General features: G+C 48.8%; 1 protein-coding gene across 5 annotated transcripts in view; it reads left to right on the top strand.

Annotated features, from left to right (window-relative positions):
* CACNA1S (calcium voltage-gated channel subunit alpha1 S) overlaps positions 1-18436 on the top strand; it is a 91523-nt gene that overhangs the window by 22050 nt on the left and 51037 nt on the right. For all 5 annotated transcript variants that reach the window (XM_025193316.1, XM_025193317.1, XM_025193315.1 and 2 more), the window contains exons 3-7: positions 13588-13727; positions 15215-15348; positions 16070-16167; positions 16214-16268; positions 16714-16919. In XM_025193316.1, coding sequence (XP_025049101.1) covers positions 13588-13727; positions 15215-15348; positions 16070-16167; positions 16214-16268; positions 16714-16919 — 633 coding nt within the window. The remainder of the gene's footprint in view (positions 1-13587; positions 13728-15214; positions 15349-16069; positions 16168-16213; positions 16269-16713; positions 16920-18436) is intronic.

The following is an 18436-nucleotide window of genomic DNA, read 5'->3' as shown; positions in this document are numbered from 1 at the left end:
GGCTGGAGGGCCGCACCCAGAGGGTGGGGGTGGCTGGGTCATTTTTGACCTGGAAGGATGTGGGCAGTGGGATTCCCCAGGGCTCAGTCCTCGGGCCTGCACTGTTCAACATCTTCATCAGTGATTTGGACGAGGGGGTGAAAAGCACCTTGTTCAAGTCTGCAGATGACACTAAGATGTGGGGAGAAGTGGGCACGCTAGAAGAGAGGAACAGGCTACAACTACATCTCAACAGGTTACAGAGGTGGGTGGATGAGAATAAGATGGGTTTTGACACTGACAAGTGCAAGGTATTGCACCTGGGGAGGAAGAACCAGGAGCATACCTTCTCCCTTCTCATCAGTGCAGAGGCAGAAAAGGATCTTGGAGTCATTATTGACTCTAAGATGAACATGGGCCGCCAATGTGGGGATGCAGTTAGGAAAGCTAACCGCACCTTGTCATGCATCCACAGATGCATCTCGAGCAGGTCCAAGGAGGTGATTCTTCCCCTCTATGTGACATTGGTCAGGCCGCAGTCGGAGTACTGCATCCAGTTCTGGGCACCACACTTCAGGAGGGATGTGGACAACATGGAGAGGGCCACTCACATGATCAGGGGGCAGCAGGGTAGGCCCTATGAGGGGAGGCTACGGGACCTGAACCTGTTCAGCCTCCACAAGAGAAGGCTGAGAGGGGATCTGGTGGCCATCTACAAACTGGCCAAGGGGGACCAGCAGGCAATGGGAGAGTCCCTGTTCCCCCGAGCACTACTGGGGGTAACAAGGAACAATGGCCATAAGTTGACTGAGAGTAGATTCAGGCTAGATATCAGAAGGCACAACTTCACTGTCAGGGCAGCTAGGAGCTAGAACCAATTTCCAAGGGAAGTGGTGCTCGCCCGTACCCTGGGGGTCTTCAAAAGGAGGCTAGACAATCACCTAGCCAGAGTCATTTGACCCCAGTACTCTTTCCTGCCCATGGCAGGGGGTTGGACTTGATGATCTGCTCAGGTCCCTTCTGACCCTACCAACTATGATGCTTATCCAAATCATCCTCTACAATCCATAATCTAAAGTCTTTGAAAAATTATCAACTCTGATACAACACAAAATATAACAGTCTAACCTACTGCAGGTAAAGCAGGGGAATCACAGCAGCCAATGTCCTGATTCTATACAAGGTTGTGAATATACACTCAAGAGATCATGGTGCTTGAGGACAAACACTTATGGAAGAACTGCTTCAAGTCTCAAGGTTGGCTTCAGAGAAGCACCCCGAATTTCAGATGCACACTCAGACCTTATCCAAGCTTAGATAGGCTTGGAAAAGATGTGAACACGCATCTTAGTTCTGAAATACTAGGTTGGAAAACCAGCATATAATTTCTGCCCATTTCTGTTTCTAGGCACTTGGGAAACACCCTGCCCCCTCTCCCCCAAAACCACTTTTCTTAATATTGTAACACATCTTTGGGCACTTAAAAATGTCATAGCTGTTTCTTCTGCGGACTGTGAGTACTTGGAATATCATAGCAGCTGCAACTCAGAACAGGCGTTGGGTACAATTTTTCAGTGGAAATTTACTTTGGCAAAAAATGTAGATTCAACAACCCAAGCGTTCTGTGAATTTCTTTTAGTTTCAGAGTTGTTTGGAGGAAGAAAACCCTCAAAACTGAAAAAAATTGAAGATGTTCATTGCAACACATTTTAAATTAGATGTGCTGATTTCCAATTCAAAACAACTTCAATATCCTTAAGTTTTATTTTTAAAAATATTTATTGTTTCACAAAATTAAAACATTTTTTTTAAATCTAATCCATAATAAAAAACATTTATTTTTCAAGCGGCTGCAAATTTCAAAGTATTTGCGGGGGAAGGGGTGGGGGGGAGGTGTTTGGTTTGTGTGTGTGTGTGTGTGTGTGGTGGGGGAATAGACATTATTGTTATGCTATAGAACTGCTACCAAACCAAAAACCTGATTATTCACTTAGCTCTACTGAAATCTCAGGTCATCTTGATCCAAAAAAGCTATGCCCGACTATTTGAACTAAACAAAAATTGACATCGTCCATTAGGAGAAGTCCTTTGATGCACAATTGAACAGTTCTGTGTTGCATCCAGCAGAGCGGTGGTCCATCTCTTTCTCTCATTGCCACTCCCAGCCATTAGACTATGCTGGCAAATCTGTTTCAGGCTTGAACCCAGAGGCATAACTAGGAAGTCTGATGTCCTGAGCAGTGGTGGAGGCCAGGCTGGCACTGGTGGTGGGCACCATTCTTGTGCCCCCTCTAAGTTGGTGCCCGAGGCTGGTGCCCTGCTTGTCCACCCCTAGTACCTGAATTACCACCACTACCATCGGATCCAGAACCAGAAAATACAGTTTGCTAAATTAACCCTTCTAACTTCACAGAAGTCTGGCAAAAAGTTCAGGTTAGATTTCTACCCAAACCCGTTCTGTCTGCCCCGGTCTTCTAAAAAGAAGCAGAACGAAGAGCAGCATTTGAAACTAGCTAGCTAAATTTTGGCTCTGTCTCAAGGGGTTTCTTGGCTTTATAGCTTTCATTTCTTCAATCTAATGTGGTTCATAGGAGGACTCAGTTTTATGTGCATTTCTGTGCTTTATCAAAAATGCATCTGGGGAAATTCCCTTTGGTTGTAGGTGAACACAAAACTAATGTGTTTAGTACAGTGTATTATGTGATATAGAGTGGGGACCACTCCAATCCTAACTGGTCTTCTACTTTGCCTTCTACTCTCTGCCCTGCACTCCTTGCCTGATCTGCTACTCTGTTTTCTGCTCCCTGCCCCTGCTTGTCCCTTCCCTTCTACCACATGCCACACAGTGGCTGCCCATGGTGCTTGAGATATGTGGCACAGGTTGGCCACCCCTGTTATCGAGTTTTTCAGATTCAGTCACTGGTCAGCTTTTCAGGTCAGTCACTGGTAAACAAGGCATGCAGAGCTGAAACTCAAGCTTTGTAGAAGCCTGCTTGCATGTAACTTTAGCATTTTTCCAACTTTTTGAGTTGGTCTAATAAAAGATAATGGGTTTACCCAACGAACCCCGTCTGCTTATGTCCTTAGACCAACACGGCTGCAGCCTACACCCCTGTAACTTTGGTAAACACCTTTTTTGTATGTAGCCTTGCTGTTTCATATATCATGGCAATGACTGTATTGCCACAAAGCCCAGTCTCATACATCTAGTTGTGTTCCCTTCTTGAACATTCATCAGACTTCTGAATTGGGTCCCAACCGCTGGGTCCAATGTGTGGCAAGTCACCAGAGTTTAGGTACAGTCTCAAGATATGGATCCTCTGTCCGGCACTTCCTGCTAGGAGCTCAGGCCTGAATCCTGGCTGCCTGTCCCCTGGGACTAGTGTTGACTTTCTCAGACCCCCCTGTAGCTTAAACATGATCTCTGCCAGAATCCTAGCCACACTGGGCTTCTAGCTATGACTCAGCACTACAGGGGCACGTGATAGCCACAAGTGCATAGTGGATACGCACACACTAACTTGTTTCATACAATGTGTCTGAAACTACTATTACTCTTGACTTAATAGCAAGAGACTCATACAGACCTAAATAGGCAGAGGCAGATTTGAAACTAAGGTCTGCAGGCATTTCCCTGTCTCGGTTCCTTTATCGCTGCTACTATTTGCTGCTATTCTGTAGGCTTAGATCAGGGTTTCGAGGGAGGTCTAAAATATTCCTATGCAACTCCTGGTTTGTCTTCTCAACTGTGGGGTGTTTCCAACTCAGCTCCCATTCTGTTGCTGGCCCTGCAGCTAAACTGGTCCTCCTATTGTGGATGCCTGCTCCTTCTCCTTTACTGCTTCTTCTTGTGCCTTGCTCCAGTTCTCCTGCATTGCCCTGAGAGTCTGTATAAATAGATCATCCTACCCTATGTCTGGCTTGCTTCTAGTATGTCTCCACTGCTCCAAGCCCATTTCCCTGTACATAAATCTGCCCAAACTGGTTTGCCAAAGCCAGGATGGGGCACTTGGCAAAGGCCTGGCATGTAAGCTTGCATGTACAGCTGTGTACAAACCAAACCGTGAAATCCCCAGGGATCTTGAACCAGCCATTCCCCCTAGCTCTTCAATCCCCATGAACATTAGGGAGTGGCATCCAATGTCTTTTTCTTACTACTGGCCCCATTCTGCCACCTCAGACCTCCCTAAAGATGATATAGTAGCAGAGCTGGGGGATGTGTAGGGAGTGTCCAGTACACTTTTCAAGTGAATGAATAACTGTGGACTGACAGTCTTCAGAGTCCTTCCTTTTGCCTGTTTCCAGCAGCCTGGATTATGATGACAGGTCCCCTGAAGGGCACACTTTAGCTCCGCCAGAATGAAAAGGCTGTGTAAAACCAGAGAGCTTCAGGGGTGAGAGATAAGGGCGCCATGAAGGGAAAGTTTCCTGTAAGGACTGGCACCTCGCACTTGGCTTCCAGAGGGAGTTGTTGCTCTTTTGGATCCCATCTCAGAAGCTCTGGGATTCATCAAACAAGTTCTGTCACTTGTTTATGGGAAGGGAGGAACTGGGTGATGGTGCAGGAATCCTGCAGCACCAGAAAGCTCGGGGGAAACCTGGATACGTGAGCCAGGAAACAGTGGCAAATTCTCCCTGGCTCTTCCCCCAAAACTCCCTGCCCCACACATCCTTTCAGGGCTTCCCTGTGAGCCGTGGAAGGGGTAATTAGATGAGGCAGTTTCATGACATAGGAGCAGTTCCCATTTACATTGAAAATGCTTTCCCTGGATTGGGCTCTTGGACCAATCTCATGCACCAGATCTAGCCTATGGACTGACCCCACACCACTCAACTGGCCTGCAGTCCAGAAAGGTTGGACATCACTGCTGCAGAGGGCCTTTCTGCCAACTCTATCTTGACCAGCAGAGTAGTAAGACTGAGTGAAAGCTTTTGGATAAATGAGTTATTCACCACACAATGCACTTCTGGGCCTGCTGGTTCTCATTTTCATTTTCAACCCACATATCCAAACCAAATTTGCCAGAATTAATTTTTAAAAATATTTAAGAAGGGAAAGGAAACAGCTTCTGTTGACTGGGGGAAAATGTTCACATTTATGTGGAGCTCCATCCTTGGCAGAGCTGTACCGTATGGTGGAGCTTTAGCACACCTGAAAGTCCACCCCTATTGGGCACATCTACACATGCAATTAATGCAATTGTATATACTCCAGCTCAGTTTGAGCTGGAGTAAATCTAATCCCAATGTCACCATCTACATATGCATTTAAGTAAATGTGCATAAAAAAGCAAGGGTAACATCGGAAAAAAAGCAAGGGTAACATTGGACCCCTACTGAACCAAATGGGACAACTGATAACAGACACCCAGGAAAAAGCCAACCTGCTTAATGGGTACTTTATGTCAGTCTTCCATCAGCCCAAAGGGACCGCTCTGCCTAGCATGACATGGGACGGCCAGAGTGAGGGCGTATTTATATCCATCATCAGTGTAGATCTAGTAAAGGAACACCTTGAAAGGCTGGACACCTTCAAGTCAGCTGGTCCTGACAGATTACACCCTGGAGTACTCAAGGAGTGGGCAGGTGTCACGGCCCAACCATTGGCAAAAATTTTCAAAAATTCGTGGTGCTCAGGTGAAGTACCTGAAGACTGGAAGAAGGCCAATGTGGTACCCATCTTCAAGAAAGGGCGGAAAGTAGATCCTGGGACTTGCAGGCCAATCAGCTTGACCTTAATCCCCAGTAAGATTCTGGAGAAAATTGTCAAAGAGACCCTTCTTGATAAGCTGGCTGATGGCAACATCTTGAGGGATACCCAGCATGGGTTTGTCATGGGTAGGTCTTGCCTGACCAATCTCATCTCCTTCTACAACCAGGTGACCTATCACCTGGACAAGGGAGAAAAGATTGACATCATATATCTGGGCTTGAAAAAAGCCTTTGATCTGGTATCCCACAACCTCCTCATGGAAAAATTGGCCAACTGTGGCCTTAGCTACACCACAGTCTGATGGCTGGGTAATTGGCACCGAGGTCGGACCCAGAGAGCTGTGGTTGATGTCAGCGAATCATTATGGTGCTCCGTGACCACTGGTGTCCCCCATGGCTCTGTCCTTGGACCGGTTCTCTTTAACATCTTTATCAACAGTGTGGACATTGGTGTCAGAAACGCACTGGCCAAGTTCGCTGATGACACTAAACTTTGGGGCATAGCGTCCACACCTGAGGACAGGCTAGTGATCCAGGCTGGCTTGGATAAGCTTAGTAAGTGGGCGGATACAAACCTGATGACATTCAATACCAATAAATGCCTTGGGGGGGAAAAAAACCGGCAGCATGCTTATAGGCTCGGCAGCGCTACGCTTGCCAGCACCACAGCTGAAAGACACTTGGGAGGTCATAACTGACCACAAGATGAACATGAACCACGAATGTGATGTTGCAGCTGGTAAAGCAAACAAAACCCTGGCTTGCATCCATAGACGCTTCTCAAGTAAATCTCAGGATGTCGTCCTCCCGCTGTACTCGGCCTTGGGGAGGCTGCAGATAGAGGACTCCGTCGGCTCCACAATTCAAGAAGGATGTCGAGAAGCTTGAGGGAGTCCAGAGGAGAGCCATGTGCGTGATCAGAGGGCAGGAAAACAGGCCTTATGGAGACAGGCTGAGAGCCATGGGACTCTTCAGCCTGGAAAAGTGCAGACTCGGGGGGGACCTGGTGGCTGCCTAAAAGTACATAAGGGGTGTTCATCAGTATCTGGGAGAATGTCTGTTCACCAGAGCGCCGCAAGGGAAAACAAGGACCAACAGTCATAAACTCTTCCAAGACCATTTTAGGCTGGACATAAGAAAACATTTCTTTACTATCCAAGCCCCCAAGACCTGGAATAGACTCCCTCCAGAAGTGGTGCAGGCACCTACTCTGGACTCATTCAAGAAACCTTTGGATGCTTGTCTTGCCGGGATCCTTTGACCCTAGCTGACTTCCTGGCCCTGGGGCAGGGGGCTGGATTTGATGATCTTTAAGTTCCCTTCCAGCCCTAAAGTCTATGAAATCTATGAAATGCAGGAATTTCCTATTTGGCAACACAGTAAATTAGTCTACTGCGCCTAATTGCCATGCATGTGTAGATGGAGACGCTTTACTGTGTGGCAGAGTAGGCTGTTGCGCAGTAAAGTATCTCGTGTAGACCATTATCATCTGACTCCAATTCAGATACAGCACAAGCCTCCAGGTATGTGCAGTCCTCAGCAGAACCCGCTCTTAGGATGCAACGTCTCTGTTCCACTGCCAGTTCTGGTCACTGAAGCCACCATAGTATGGCGCTATGGACAGACATTAGCTCATCTGAGGGGCTGAACAAAAGCGCGGTGCTGCTGGAAGGTGGGTCTGACACTTTTGGTTTAGGAGGTAGCTGCCAAATTATAAGCAGTTTATGCTGGTATCAGCCCATGGCTGTTCCTCCTGATTTACAGTGAACTGATCAAGCAGAAACAGGACCATTTAGCAATGGACACTCACCTTCCAAAACACTGGCTGCGTAGCTGTAGATACCAAAGGGGCAGCATGTGCTGGATTGCAGGGGAGGTGATCAGGTTATTTTCTAGATCTGCTTTTGCTTCACTGTGTGAGCAGCAGGCCTTGGGCAAGTCACCTCCCTTTCTGTATGTAGCATGGGAGTCCTTGGAGGGGGCTGAGATGCCCCTTTAGTGAACATCTGTGCCCAGCACACTGGGGTCCAGATCTTGGTTACAGCTTCAAGATGCCGTGGTAATAACTGGCCAGGCAAAGACAGGCCCTACATTCAACTCAGCAATCTTTGTCTGTCTGTCTGCAATAACTTGTGAATGTGGCAGTCAATTGAATCCAAAATGTCACGGCATCTAGTGTTTGGTGGATAGGACCCTATTGATTTTGGTGGACTCAAAAGGGGAAAAAGTAGCTAGCAGAACTAGCAGCATCAGCCACCTGTATAGGTGTAATTAGCTCAAAGAACCAGTCGATGGTGCTGTTAGTTTCTTGTAACAGAGTAGTTTCTAGCCTTTGCTGACCCTTGGGCCACAGCACTGAGCAAGTAACATGCTGCAAGCCAACCTCAGTTAAACGTTTCAATTTTCAGTGGCCCTGACCAGTGATGGAGGGTCCCATGGGCAGCACCTTGCCAATGAGTACAGGGTTGAGGGGACCACTTCTCTAGCATAACACCCTTATCTCAGCTCTGATCCATTTAAGGGAGCAGGACACTGACACCCCAGGTCCTAGACTGAGTTTCTTAGACAGACAGAAGGGGGAAAGGCCTGAAGGGGGAGCGTGGGGAACCCTGTTATGGAAAGAGGAGAGGATGGGGGACACAAAGTCCCTGGAACAAGGTAAAGGGAACAGGGGGGAGCACGCAGGGAGGTGTGGGAGAGAGAAAGAGATACGCAGAAGCTGTGGTGCATGCAGGGAGCTTGGTTTATGGAAGGCACGTTGTGTGATCCTCTAGTGGTAGTAAGAGGTCATTCAGGCCATCCTAATGACCTGTGATGACCACTACATGTGCGGTCAATGCCATAGCAGATAGCAGCATGTGACTGATGGGAATGGTAGGTTTGTGTCTGATGATGAGTTTCCTTGACCTGTGGCCCCAGCAGGGTTGATGTTAGGAGACAGCAGGGTCATGGCCACTCATTGTGCCATTAATCCCTGAGTTCTGTCCCATGCGGCCTAGGGTGCCTGCGCTGGCGTGTGCATTTTGGAGTGGCCTGTGTGGTCCCCAAGAGCTGGATGCAGGCCTTTCCCCTCAGTCCACAGCTGAAGGCCCTGAATGCATTGCATTGAGCTGGTTCAGATTGTTAATCTTACAACACGAGGAGGATACTTCAGATCCTTTTGGATAAGGTTGCATGGTCCCCTAACATGGTTGAAGCATGTGCCTGTGACAGACCAGCCATGCCCTAAGGACCCAAGTCTTTTTATAGGCCTTGCGTGATTACTGGGCTCCCTGTACATCCAGGTGCTGTGTACAGGCGCTTTTCTCTTTCTAGCCCGACTTGCCTTAACCTAGGCCCCCTCTCCATCTTATTTGCTTTATTATTATGCCTCAATTCATGGATAGTGCAGGGGGGAGAGTGGATTAGAGAGCAGAAGTGGGAGCAGGGAGAAAAGGGGATGATAAAACACCATGGAGGCCAATCCACAGCAGATATAATTTGGCCTTGATCGGCTACTGATTAGGTGGAGCTGAACCAATTTACATCAGCTGAAAATCTGTCCCCATCTTCTTCACCATGGGAGCCAAAGCAGAACTTTCCTTGATGTGCCCACAGGTGAAAGGGGCCTACACTGCCTGGCTCTGCTCTAACACTGCACAGCAAAAAGGCCTGGTTCCCTTCTCACCTCAATTAGCTTTTCTCTACTGGTTTTAAGAGAGACACTTGATTTACACTTGGGTGATCAGGGTTGGGGAGAATGGCAAATCCAATGGGGTTACCCCAACTTATACATGGGAGAGGGTAAGGATCAATCTCAGTGGAGTTTCTATTCATTCTCACCTAGGTAATGAAAGGAGCTCCAGGTCCAGCAGAGTTACCCCTCATCGATAACAGTATGAGTGAGAGGGGAATTGGGGTTTGCAGGTCAGGGTAGATGTAATTCTTCACTATCGTATGTCAGCATGAATTACGTTTGGTGCGTATACTCCATGGGGTACAGACCGAGGGCACATCCCCATGGCAGCATGCAGTGCTCGGGGGCCCTACTATGAAACACGTCCCACCCTTTTACTCCCACTCTGCATGAACCATGTGCTGAAAAATGTCATGTAGCTGCCTTCTGGCCTATGCCCAGTCCTGCCCTCAGGTCTCAGGCTTGGGTGCAGTCCTGAGAACAGCACTGGGGGCACCCAGTTGTCTACTAACTCTGGTTATATGACATTTTTCAGCACATGGTGTGTGTGGAGCAGGAACAAGTGGGTGGGACATTTTCACAGGGGGACTCTCTTGGACTGTCCAGCAGGGTGTAGAAGAGTCTTGATTCTTAATTGTTTTTCCCTGTTTTAGAATAAAAGGAAAGTAGGGCTGAAAGGGACCCCTATATATCATCTTGTCCAAACTTCTACTTAAGGCAGGATCAGCCCTGACTAAACCATCCCATCCCAGTTTTACCCAGGGATAATATACTGTATCAACAGCAGCAGCAAAGGACAAAGAAATCATCACCGTGTCTCGGTGGCTGCATCTACACAAGACGCTGACTGCACCATTGTTACTGTGCAGTGATTTATTACTTGCATACACAAGCACTAAATGACTGTGCAGTAACAGGCATTACTGCTCACTAGCGTCCCCATGTGGCTTCTTGGTGATGCTGACTGCGCAGGAGCTTGTTACTGCTGCACAGTAGCATTGCATCATGGTTCGTGCCATGTGACGCTACTGCGCAGTAGTAATGATCTACTGCACAGTCAGCAACTCATGTAGACACAGCCAGTGTGTGTTAAAAGAGACATAAATGTGACTCTTTAAATGGTGAGCTGTAGAACTACAATGTGGCCAGCTACAGCAGGTCTGAATACTCTTTTCTCAGCATCAGAGCACAGCTCTCTGGTGCCTTGGCTACAGGAATGACTCTGATCTGGCTGCAGGAGCCATCTGTAAACGTAGATCTGGTTCAGTTTCTAGGTGGGGGTCGCAGAGCACAATTTATAAGCCTTTGCATGATCTCCACTGGCGCTGCTGGCACAGTTTCTCCCTAAAACCATAGCAAGTGATGTGCTGGTGTCTATGAAATGGAACAGAAAATTACAGAATAATCCTCTGCATCTGTCTAGCATCGTTTATGATAGGCCCCCAAGGCATCTCATAGTATTATCTAAGTCTTACTGCAACCCTGAGGAGTGGTTAAGTATTATTTCCATTTTTAGGGGACAAACAGAGATCCAAAGAAGATGTGCTTTACTGTTATGCAGCGAGTCTGCAGCCAAGGGACTTGGACCTGCAAGTTCTGATCCTTAGGCTCCAGCCTAATCATTAGACCTCACTGACTGCCAGTGTCATCCAGGAGTCCTGAGCCCCCCGTTAGATTAATTCCTGGCTACTAGCTCTCTGTTCTAACCATTAGACAGTGTAGCCTTGGGATGCGAGATGAGGCTGACTGTTAGACATGGCAGTGATACAGTGATGCATGGCATGCCTGCTGCTTGCATGCAGTATATTTAAGTGGGCATGTGAGTGAAGGGTGTACCCAAGAGTGCTTTGACTCTGATCTCTTAAATGGATGTTAGTAAGTCCTAATGCTGGGACCTTGGCTTCCACTAGGATGAATTTATCTCTTTTAGTACTGGTGTAGTCTGGTTTAACAATCAATTCAGTACTTAGAAGGATCAAGGTGGGGACATCAGGTCTTAAAACCAAACCCTGCATGTACCCACTACTGACTGCAGCATTGAGATGAGTGGCAATATCAGGATTTGGCCCCCAAGAATTAAGGTATTCGGGTGTAATTCCAGGCTACTCCCAGAGCAAGCTCCCAGAGAAGAATTTCCCTTCCCTGTGGCAACAGCAGATCCCCTGCGGCAGGAGTTGTTGAGGGGTGAATGGGAATATATAAATATACACCCCCCCGCCATCCATCTGGCTAGTTCTAAAGCATTTTAATCCAGACCTGGAAGGGGCCCTGGCAACAGCGGTAGTGATTAGTGTGACAGACAGAGTCAGCTGGGGGTGATAGACAGGCAGCAGGCTCTGCTGTGCTCCGTGGAAAAGCCAGGGACTATTCTGGGCCCAGATAGCTGCAGGGGGCCATACCGAGTCAGCCAAAGAGCTGGGCAGCAAGACAGCGGGCCTAACAAAGGAGAGGCAAGGGGGGAGAAGCATCCTTTCCTGGTGCAGTTAAAGGGATTCTTTCTGCCTTCAGAAGTCTGAGAAATCTCCATTCCCTGCCACATCACATTAAGGCTGGAAGCCCTTGCTGCCAATGGCAGACCCCTCACCCCATGACAAGGGCCGTTGGCCTCTGAGGAGGGTTTGTCAGAGGTATGATGGTCTGTGCTAAAGAAAATTGCTGAAGTGTACTGGCTCTGCGCAGGAGGTGGGGCAGAAAAATGAATAGGTTTTAGGCCTCAAAGAGTCTTATTTAGAGCCGGTTGGATTAATGGCTGTCATTAAATTATTGAGTAGTGTACTAGGAAGTCACTCACTGTTGCTTGTATAGGCCAAACACACACCTGCTGGGGTCTTGCCCCAGACTGGCCACCCCAGCCAGGCCTGGGGTGGCCAGCCGCTAGTCAGCCGCTAGTCAGCCCCTCCACCAGGCCTCTATTTGCTCTTTAAGAGATGGATAAAACAGAGCTGGATCCACATGAGCAACGGAGTGTTTGTTGCAATAAATTAGAAAAGGTAAAATAACTATATCATATGCAAGACGAAATGCATAAACTCCCTAATATGCTGCTGCCTGTGATATTGTGTGGGCAGCAGTGGGGGATGCCAGAGAGCTCTCGCTCCCTGAAGCACCAAAGGGGCATTCTCTGGGCTTGATTTTAATGGAGATCATCAGGTTTTTCTGACTTCCACCCAAGTCAACAATATTCTTATGGTCTCAATATTTTGACCAACGGAGGCCAACCTTTTTTGGCAGGTGTGCCACAAATTAACCCTGCACCTTCCCCAAGTGCCACTCTGGTCCCTTTCTCCTGTCTGATCTGCTGCTCTGCTTTCTGCTCCCAGGCCTGCATTCCCTGCCCTTTTGTTGCTTTGCTTCCTGCCCTGCCTGCTTCTGTGCTTACGGGCTGGGTCTGGCTTTTTATGGGTTGCATGATCCTGCAGTGCCAGGGTGATGACTTAGTACAGCTACTGGAGCCACTGCTCCGGTGCAGCTCTAGAAACCAAGGGACGAATGCAGCCACCGCTCCCCACCACCTTTTTCCTACTGCGGATTAACATCCCTAGCAACAACTAAAGGCCTTCAATTCAGTGGTGGGGAGGGCATGAATGGTGGCAGCGTTCAACCTTTGGGCTCCAGAGCCATTCAGGCCTCAATCTGGCCTCTCATGAGCCACATGCAGCCCACAGGTCACCACCTGCACAGCTGTGTTTTAGCTTATAATAATTAAAACCACTGTTCCAAGGCATACATGGAATATGGGTTTCTAATAATGCCATCCACTCACTCATTTAATCATGAGTGGGTCCATGGGGACTCTTCAAGGGTCAGAACTGAAGAAACCAACCTGTGGAGCATCTCAGCTAGGTCCTGGTGTGTCCCAGCACCTGCAGCCAAGCTACACCGAGGGGCTGGGTCTCACATTCATGGAAAGCAGTGGACTTTACAGTAGCAACCTCCGCATGCAGCTAACAAGTCACATACTGAAAGAGTGGAGCTGAAAGGGGGAGCTTTTTTCAAAGGAGGATCAAGTCGGGACTGCTGTACTTTCCATCTCGGCTGCAGGGCCATGTGAATCAAAGGTTCTCCCCCAACAGACCCAGGCTCTTTGCTGCATGACAGGCTGAGGTGGGTCCCAGGGCTGGCTGTGCTGCTCTCCAGATGGCATGGCATGGCCCAATGGGGACACTGGTTGATTACCTCTTCGCTAACAGTCTTTCCCTTTCTCCCCTGGTGTCTTGCAGGAGAAGATAGAATATGTCTTCCTGTTCATCTTTACCATTGAAGCCATGCTTAAGATCATTGCTTATGGGTTTTTGTTCCACGCGGATGCCTACCTCCGGAATGGCTGGAACGTGCTGGACTTTGCCATCATCTCCTTGGGGTAACGCAGGGAGCTGGTTAAGAATTCTTTGCCTAGGGCTGGAAGAGGGTCCATAGAAGTGACACTATCAAAATGCACATTTGATCCAAAGCTCATTGAAGTCGACTGGTATCTTTCTAATGACTTCCCTGGGCTTCAGGTCAAACCTGTAATAGAGTTTTCACATACAATTGATTCAGGCCTTTAGCTATATGACACCCTCTCACCCCCTCAGACTAGCCTGATTTCCTGGGTTCATCGACAACCCTCCCTTTTAAGTCATTTAACATCCACAGGCCCTGCACACAGACAGGCCTGTCTATAGGACTTAAGTAGCAATTAGGCTGGTGATCTGAGGGTCCTCAGTGGTTTGGCAGGGCAGGTGGCTGAGAGGAAACTTAGGACCTGTCCCCCCACCCCCCTTCCAAAATCTAGGGAGTTTGTACAGTTTCACCAGTGGTGAAAAACATTTCGCACAAGAGCTTGATAGCTTTGGACTGGTCCCCCATGGGTATCACTGAATTGGTCCCTGTCAAGGGTATAAACAGGACAGAAGCAGTCAGGGCTTGACCCTAGAGGGTCACAACCAGGGGATCAGAATCAGACAAGATCACAGAAACAAGGTCCCAGCTAGAGTCAGGGGATCAGGGGTTGGCAGTCTGTAAGGGACCAAGACCTGGAGAGTTACCCGGGTGGAACCACAAGCCAGGGGGGCAGGGCACAGGGGTCATGTACAGGAGGCAGCAGGGTTGCCAATTGGAGTCCCAAGCCAAGAGGGGCTGGGGCAGACAGCTGTATGGAGCCAGGGCATGGGCAATTGCCAAACTAACCCACAAACCAGGAGCAAACTATCAGGAGACAGGGTCCAGGTGGAGTCAGGAGCCTGCAAGTCCATCTGGAGCAAAGGGGTCTGTGCTGGTGTCACAGGTGGGAACCAGGAACTAACAGGCAGATATGAGGAGCAAGGTTGAACCCAGGAAGCAGGAGCCAAGGAACAGGAGGCTAGGACCAACAGCCAGGTCCTAGGACCACACAGGTAGGACCAAGTAACAAGGCATGAGAAGGCCAAGACTAGGCAGAGGCATGAATAGTGCTGGGCACTGACAGCTGCTGCTTATAAGCAGGGAGCCATGCCCATGCAGGTAAACTGGGGCCAGCCAGGGGTAGTTAAGCTACTAGTAGCCAGGCCCAGACAGGTAACCAGAGCTAGCTGACGGAAATTTAGCTTGCCTGACTCCTAGCAGCCCCTTCCTGACAAGAAGCCCAGAACAGGAAAAATGCCCTTCTGAGATGCTCTCTGTGGTTAGGGCTCAGAGAGACTTGCCTGTTGTCCATAAATATGGCACTGCCTTTCCTTGCTTGGATGTTTGACTTTTGCATCCCTTGTGCTTCTCTTCCTTTACTTTTTTTCTTGTCCTCCACTCTCCTTCTCTCTGCCTACCTCCTCCTCTTTCCTCTTCTCTTCCCCTGTCCCAAATTCCTTTCCCCTTCTTCTTCATCTCCCCCAGGCTCTTTACCATGATGCTGGAGCAGATCAGCGTGATGCAGGGCGCACCTCCGAGTGGGAAGGGCGGCTTTGACGTCAAGGCCCTGAGAGCCTTCCGGGTGCTCAGACCTCTGCGCCTGGTGTCAGGAGTGCCAAGTGGGTGACAGCTGCCTTTCTAATGCAGGGGGGAAAGCTGGGGGCGGGGGGGGTCCTATGTGAGGCATGGATGGGGGTTCCCATGGGAGCATGGCAGGAGGTCCAGTTGAGCAGTAAAACCTAAATGGTCCCTGCTGTGCCAGTCCCTCTCAAGCCTCCCTGAGCACCATGGCTCAGCAGGCCACAGACTTAACCCACCTGGACACAGCATTCATCAGGGCCCAGGCTGTAATGGCTGAATATTGGCGCTGTCCAGTGGCCTCTCTGAAATGGAGGTCTTCACTCTGGGCTGGTGTTCCCCACTCTCCTGGTTCATACAAACTCATCCAAGAAACTGAGCACAGAATGAACTATGGGAGCCTCCTGTGCCCCATGGGGCCAGGTGAGGTGGCTGATCCAGATGTACCTGCTTGGTAGGAGGGAAAGGGTTTCAGTCTTCAGGACTTTCCTTGCCACTTGTGATACAGCCCCCCACCCATAAGCATTAAATGTTCTGGGGAGGAAGAAAGCTCTGATAGAGTTGAGAGAGGGGTATGATCCCTCTCTCTGCCACTGATTTTCCACATGACCTTGGGCAAGCCCTGTCTTCTTCCTTGCCACGTGCAGCAATAGATGATCAGCTGAATGTGTATGTGAGACACTGCCTGGGCAATGATGCTGATCAGGAAGGGGGGATAGGGGCAGAGGTATGTGTGGAGATTTCACCTGCTTTTTGCTGCAGGCCTGCAGGTGGTCCTGAACTCCATCATCAAGGCCATGGTGCCCCTGTTGCACATCGCACTGCTCGTTCTCTTCATGATCATCATATATGCCATTGTTCATCGCACTGCTCGTTCTCTTCATGATCATCAGACATGCCATTGTGGGGCAGGAGCTGTTCAAGGGCAAGATGCATAAGACCTGCTACTACACTGGGACTGGTATGGGACATAGTGATCCACCATTGCTGGAGGGGGGGAATAGAGATGGTAAATGTGGCAGAACCATTCAGAGGGCCCCTAAGGGGTGTCTGGAATAAAGCTACTGTTTCAGGAAGAAATCCATCCCTGTCATCACTGGTCCTGCAAGCAGCAGAATACAGCATGCCGGGGGCGTGTTTGAATGTGGCAATATGTATGACATGGTGCAAGGTGTGGCTTTGACATGATGGGGAGGAGAAAATTAGGTATGGCTAGGGGTTGGGTATGAGGACCACTGTGCCTGTATGGATATGAGGTATCATGGCAGTGTGTATGACCTCAAGGCATGGCTCTAAGGCATGGTGGGGGTTGGCTGTAAGTTATTGTGGGAGACATATCACTGTAAGACATGGCAGGGGCTGTGTGGTTGTCCTTTGCTCACCCAGGCTTCTGTGTGCTTCCTCAGATATCATTGCCACAGTGGGGTCGGAGAAGCCAGCCCCATGTACCAGTACTGGGCATGGGCGTCATTGCACCCTCAATGGCACGGATTGCAGAGGTGGATGGCCAGGGCCCAACAATGGCATCACCCACTTCGATAACTTTGGATTCGCCATGCTGACAGTGTACCAGTGCATCACCATGGAGGGATGGACTGAAGTCCTCTACTGGGTAGGTGTGGACTCAGGCCTAACTTCCTGCATGTTGAAAAGATGTTGGTGAGCTGTTTGAACCTGGAATACAAGAACATGGTGTTAAGGAGCTTGGCTGAACCTGCTTCTGAGAGGCTGAAAAGCCTGGAGCCCCTCTGATGTTAAGCTAGTCCAGAATATAGCCACAGGCACACTAGGTGAGGAATCCCTGGGGACCAGCCTACTTGTGGCCTGGCAGCTTTTGGGTGGGGATATGCATCAGCAGCATGACCCCCATCCTCCTGCTCCTAACTGTAGGAACCACACCTGTAAATCCTGAAGCCCCTTCAGATATGACATCTCTTAAGACCCATGTCCCCTGTGTAACCTGGGTCAGGTCACTCAGGGCCAGCTTCTGTTCCACCTATTAGTCACTAAAGAGTCATACCAGGAAATAGCAAGAACTTGGAGGGTCAAAATCAGGGCGGCACATGTGAAAAATGAGCTGCACCCAGCGAAGGAAGTTACAGACAACAATGAGCGGTTCTGTAAGCATGTTGGCCAGAAAAAAAAAGACTAAGTAAGCTCTTGGTCCACTGTTAAATAGCCATGGGGAACTCTTAACAGAAGATGCAAAGAAGGCAGGGCTGTTCAACAGCCACTTTAGCTCAATCTTCACAAAAATATTAAGCTTCAACCAGACAGCTAAAAAAGAGTATTTGGGTAAAGAAGGGGACAAGCTGAGGGTTGAGGTAATGAGACATCAGTCAGAGAGCTGTTGATCAGTCTGAATGTATTTAAGTCAGCAGGGCCTGATGAACTTCATCCCAGGGTACAAAGGAACAGGATCTCTGAGCCCTTGGCAATAATATTTATTTACCAAGTCATGGGAGACAGGTGAGATACCAAAGGACTGGAAAAGGGCCAACATGGTGACCCATTTTTAGAAAAAGACAAAATAGAGCAATTGGGAATTAGAGGCTGGTTAGCCTGACCTCAATACCTGGGGAGTTACTGGAGCATATTGTAAGGAAATCTATTTGCAAGCACCTGGAGGAGGAAAGGCAGATTGTGAGCTACCAGCATGGATTGTTAAGAACAAATCATGCCAAATAAATATGACCTCTTTCTTCAACAAAATAACTAGTTGGGTGGGTGAAGAGAATGCAGTGAATATAGTGTATCTGGAGTTTAGGGAGGCTTTTGACAAAGTCCCACATGATGTTCTTATAAACAAATTGCAGGACTGTGGGCTAGACAAAACTTCTACAAGAAGGATAGACAACTAGCTCAATACTAGCTGTGATCAAATTTAAGCAGTTATAAATGGCTCCATGTCAGAATGGTAGGAGGTTTTGAGTGGAGTGCCATAGAGGCCTGTCCTGGTCTGGCGCTGTTCACACTTTGGTACCCATCTCCACATACACTCTTCACAGGCAGACTGGAACTGGCCCCCAGTCTCTTGGTGCCTCATTTCCCTGTTTGGAGGGTTCGGAAGTTCTTAGCTCCAGGTTCACCTTAAGTCTTTAACACCTTTTCGTTCTGTGGATGGAAACT

Source organism: Alligator sinensis, unplaced genomic scaffold, assembly GCF_000455745.1.
Source record: "Alligator sinensis unplaced genomic scaffold, ASM45574v1 scaffold1382_1, whole genome shotgun sequence".
In the NCBI taxonomy this organism is placed as follows: Eukaryota; Metazoa; Chordata; order Crocodylia; family Alligatoridae; genus Alligator; species Alligator sinensis.
The sequence above is the reverse complement of the archived record's forward strand: the minus strand, read 5'-3'. Positions and strand labels throughout refer to the sequence as shown.